Here is a 4,929-nt window from a genome sequence, read left to right on the forward strand (position 1 = left end):
TAAAGCAAAGGCTACAAAACAAAGCTAATTATAAGTAATAATATTTCATCATACACAGGATTACAGATACACTAGTTCCCTTTCAAAGCAGACTATCTCAACAATATCTTCTTCTAAAAAATGCTCAAACTCAAACAGATGAACAGACTTGTATCGTCAAGAAACTCACCAACTCCCTGGCCCCTCGTTCCCAGCAGCTGGCCTCCGGTTCAAGTACCTAATAACTGCATCTTCGACCCTGCAAACATTTTACCCAAATTATGATTCAGACACGTATCATCAACCGATCAATCAGTGGACTTGTTTGAAGTCGCCACTTTTACAACTCTAATACATATAATCTGAGTAAATAAAGGTGAGAGTAGCGGAGACTAGATGATGAGCTTACCAAGGTTGGTTGAAGAAGTCTGATCGACGTTCTCTCTCAGCATTTCGACTGGCTTCTCCCGCTACAACCTTAAGATCCTTGCTCTGAGATTCGATCAGGGCATTTATGAATTCAACTGGCGATTGGCTGAACCCCAAGAAAAATGCCCGCCTCCTCCTATGCTCATGAATTTTCCTAATGGCTGCACATATTGCTTCATCACAAGCCTCAATCTCTTTGTTCTTCTCTGCATTGGCTAACAAATTGTTCAGATCCCTTTGGATCGGGAAGGGTACATCCACTAGAACATCGTAACATGCTGATATGGCCGGATTATTTCCTGAGAGCTTGATTTTGTGCTCTAAGTGAATCGGTGGTGGAGGCGACAAATGATGAGATATCTTCTGAGAGACCATAGTAAATTTCAACTTATCTTCCCCAAAAACTTTCTGAAGTGCAGGGTCACAGTTGAAGAAAGAGGGGTCATTTGGGTTCTGCAATTTCCTCGCCTTAACGTAATGCCAAATTGCAGCGATGATTCTTGGGCGGGTTTCAACCTCAATCCCGAGAACATCCATCAATGCAGTAGAAAGCTTGAACTTTTCAGGGACGTAATTCATCTCCAACCGTATACTAGCTGCAAACTCCTGATTCCCTTTCCTCTTAATCTCAAACCCTTCCTGAGGAGCAGGTGATCGAGCATTCTCCCATATGATCAATGGGTTCTCAGGATACAGCCTCTGATCCAGGGAAACTGTAATCCTTTTGAAGAAAGACGAGAACTTGGGATGCAATGGGTTTGATTTCTGAACAAATCCTGGCTGGTCAGGATCCACCCCATCTTCCAGGATCCTACCAATGATTTTAAGAGTCCATGTTGGCGGGTCAGCGTTAGGATTCCCAGGGATTGTGTTGTTTTGGTTGGCAAAGGAGTTGAAAACGTAGATCCTAAGAGTTTTCTGTATGCAGGGAGGGTTTTTAAGGGCTTCCTGGATATCAACTTTCTTTCTAGTTAACGCAGCATCCACCCGAGACTCAAACTCCAGAAGTTGTGTGTATAAGGCAGACTCGGGCAAGATTGCTGCAACACGCTCCTGCAATGACTTTTCTGGAAGCTTCTGTTTCTTTTTCCGAGCAGCAGGAGTTAGCTCCATTGTTCTCATGGGGGAGATAGTGTTGCTACCCGCAGTAGCACCAGGAGGTCGCATGGGCGGTTTCTGCTGGAACCTCTTCATGTTCAAACTGCCAGGAGTCGTCAAAGAAGGAGAAGAAGGACCCAACCCACCACCAATCCCAGGAGAACCTCCTTGTGCTTGGTTCATCGTCATGCCTTGAGCTTGAAACTGAGCTTGAATTTGTGCTTGAACTTTGGACTGTGCTTGAGCATGAGCTAGGGCCTGAGCTTGTGAGAACTGAAACTGAGCTGGGAAGTTAGCAGTCATATGAGAAGGAGCAAAGCCTTGGTTTCCAGGAACTGATGCAGAGGGCATCCCAGGATTTCCAAAAGGCGCTGGCGCAGAGCCTTGTGGCTTCTGTGGATTGTTGTTGTTTCCAGACATCGCTATATATATATAAACCTCCCAGCCTGAAAAAATTCAGACGAAATTAGAACCACTCTTTAGAACTAAACTAAACTTCCATTACACACCACCTAAGGTATCATAAGATTATCAGAAATCTAAAAAAATACGAGGCAAATTCTCACAGAAGCGATAGATCGGGTTTGCCCTAGAGAAATCGAAGCCTCAAAACCCTAATTTTCTAAGAACGCTGCACAGCTCAATTCATTAGGAGTAATCCCCAGAGAAAGAAAAAAAAAAAACGGCGAATGCGAATGCAAACGTTATAGAAGTCGATTTGAGATTTCTGAGAAAAAAAAAAACTTAATGGCCATGAAAAGATCTAACATTCATAAAATCCGAAGAGACAGAGGAACCCAGAGACTATCTATATACCAAAAATATCGAGAGGGGACGAGAGAGCTCCTTACAAAGAGGCGAAGATTAGCAGCTCCGTTATCTTCTTACTGGAATCCACCGGTGTTCCGCCACTTCTCAGTTGTCGAGGGACGAGAGCGAGAGAGAGAGAGTAAAAAACAAATCCCCACCGGAGCTAGCTATTTTTATTGACCGGGTTAAGACCCGCCCCGTTATTTTCAAAGCCCACACTGGCCCATAAACGTTAAATCCACGTTTTTTTTTATATCAATGCCCCATCCAATACATATTTTTTGTTATACGTTTTTTAAAAATATTTTATCAAGTACGAATTTGCAGCTCTACAATTTCATTTTTTTTTTAAATATGCTTAATATTTTTTGGAAAATCAAAATTATTATTTAAAATAAAAATATAAACATATGCTTATGGTATAATACTTTTTTCTTAAAATATTACTCTTAAATTTGTTTATAAACTAGATAATGGTTGCTTCATGCTTGCTAGTTGCTACTTGCTACCTTGTTTCAATATTTTAAAAAGAAACAAAAATAAATTTAGTAGACGATAGAGTAGATATAACTTGCTTTATATGCCCATTTGTTTGGGGGTAAACAAAACAACTGAAGAATTATGGGCTTAAATCAAACTTGTCGTTTGAAAAAGGTAGCAACTTGGTTGTAAACAACGTCTTTGGCAGTAACACCCATGATGAAATCAGCATGAGCATAGTCTTTCACAAACTGCACATTCATCTTGTTGACGTCGTGAAACTTGAACTGGTCAAGGAGAAACTCCACGTCTTTCACATCGGCCAGGCAGTCCAAACCGCCGTAGCTGAAGAAAAGCGGGAGATCGTGTGGGATCGCCGATATGTTGTAAGCCGGTGGTGTCGCTTGACCGTAATGTTTTATGTTCCGATCACTGCTTCCATAGTTGTATTTTCTCAACTGTTTGTCTCTTACCGCTACAGATATAATACTTATTGAATGATAATAAAGGTTAATTTGTAAATATCAAAACAAATGTAAATGGGAATTTGTTTCACTTACTTTGAGAAAGGTGGATCATGTTTTTGGTGGAAGTAGATTGTGGTTCGTTCGCAAGGAACAGATCAATGGTCGATGCGTTAAGGCAACAATTCTTTCCTATAATTTTAGGGTGAAATTACGTAATTAATTTGTATACTTCAATTATCAAATGGTAGATTAGCGAATTTTAGTTGTAGTATTACCGGTGATAACAGAGAGTAAATCATAACAGTCGACCCCCGCTTTAAGGCATATAGCCTTTATTAAACCCCCTACTAATCCACTGCCAATGTTGTTTAATAATTTAACATAATCAAATCAACTAAGCCAATAACAAGCATATTTTAAGAAAATAAAAAAGGGTGACATTTTTTTTACCTTTTGGGGTTAAACTCTGCCAATCCAAGAATGGCGGTGGCCTATATTTTTGAAAGACGATAAACAAGTTATTTTTTTATAAATATAGGCACAAATTTTATTAGATATAGAAAATAATAATATATGAAACTAATTAAAAGGGAGGAGCTAGGGGACCTCGGCGATGAAAGATTTGGCGGCGATGGCGCCAATGACGGTGGTCATGTGGCTGAGATAAGCAATGGGACTCAACATCGCCGCCGATCTAACTTTATCCACCAATCCTTTTTCCGAGAACGATGCAAATCCTATTAACGTCCCCTGACATATTCCAAAACATTATCATTCTTTTATTTCTGATTACTAAAGAAAAAAAGAAACAGAGAAAAATGTATATATGTTGATAACGTTGGACCCACCAGAGAGTGTCCGAGGTAATGAATCTTTTGGCCTGTTAGGCCGTGGATATGATCAAACATAGCTGGCAGATCGTAACTCACGAGCTCGTCCCACGTCCAGTTCCAGAAAGGCTACGTCCAAAGTTCCACCGATGTTAATAATTCAGTTTACTTAGTAATGAGTACGTGATCTACTAATTACAAAAATTGGTTAAGTGAAGTGTGAACCAGACCTTTTGAGAAGGTTTAAGGTACCTGTGTCTTCTGCTGAATCTAGTCCCTCTTGTGTTCCCCATCCACACATCGAATCCTTGGTCCGCCAAAATCAACGGCAGGTTTTGATCCGCTGGATTCAACAGCCATGACATCCCGTCCTGCACATTTAACTCATGATTTGATTATTTAAGCTTTACAATTTCTTCGATTGTACTTATACAATATTATATTGTAGGCAGAGTGAGTATGCATATATAATTTAGAGAATTTGGCAGCAATAACCCAAAAAAAAAACTATATTTAAGTGACTGACCATTCTAACCAGATAAAAATGATATTCCATATATTTTGTGTATTATATACTATTTTGTCCTTCTCCTAACCACCACCCTCACCATCTTTACTCCATTGCTACCACCACCCATACTCTCTATCACCACCATTACCATTCCCATCTCTTTACCACCATCACCTCTAGAGTTCTCAATAGGCTAATCTTTAGGGTTTAGATTTCCTCCAGCCATCACCACTGTTGACCACCAACTTCGGTCACCAGAAACCGCCACCTCTGATCGTCGGAATCCGACACCTCCGACCGCCGGTCGCCGGAAACCACCACCTCC

General features: G+C 40.5%; 2 protein-coding genes across 2 annotated transcripts in view; both read right to left on the reverse strand.

Annotated features, from left to right (window-relative positions):
• On the reverse strand, positions 2 to 2,505 carry LOC104735435 (SWI/SNF complex component SNF12 homolog). The gene is made up of 3 exons (XM_010455230.2): positions 2,358 to 2,505; positions 389 to 1,952; positions 2 to 238 (listed from the first exon to the last, which is right to left on the reverse strand). The coding sequence occupies exons 2-3, from the start codon at positions 1,924 to 1,926 to the stop codon at positions 166 to 168; spliced, it is 1,611 nt and encodes a 536-aa protein (XP_010453532.1). The 5' UTR covers positions 1,927 to 1,952; positions 2,358 to 2,505; the 3' UTR covers positions 2 to 165.
• The window catches only part of LOC104735437 (triacylglycerol lipase 2), a 3,884-nt gene continuing 1,811 nt past the window's right edge, over positions 2,857 to 4,929 (reverse strand). Inside the window, exons 3-9 of the mRNA XM_010455234.2 lie at positions 4,324 to 4,464; positions 4,112 to 4,222; positions 3,870 to 4,013; positions 3,714 to 3,754; positions 3,539 to 3,618; positions 3,357 to 3,452; positions 2,857 to 3,271 (exon numbers count right to left, since the gene is read on the reverse strand). Coding sequence (XP_010453536.1) covers positions 2,949 to 3,271; positions 3,357 to 3,452; positions 3,539 to 3,618; positions 3,714 to 3,754; positions 3,870 to 4,013; positions 4,112 to 4,222; positions 4,324 to 4,464 — 936 coding nt within the window. The 3' untranslated portion in view covers positions 2,857 to 2,948. The remainder of the gene's footprint in view (positions 3,272 to 3,356; positions 3,453 to 3,538; positions 3,619 to 3,713; positions 3,755 to 3,869; positions 4,014 to 4,111; positions 4,223 to 4,323; positions 4,465 to 4,929) is intronic.

Source organism: Camelina sativa, chromosome 13, assembly GCF_000633955.1.
Source record: "Camelina sativa cultivar DH55 chromosome 13, Cs, whole genome shotgun sequence".
NCBI lineage: Eukaryota > Viridiplantae > Streptophyta > Magnoliopsida > Brassicales > Brassicaceae > Camelina > Camelina sativa.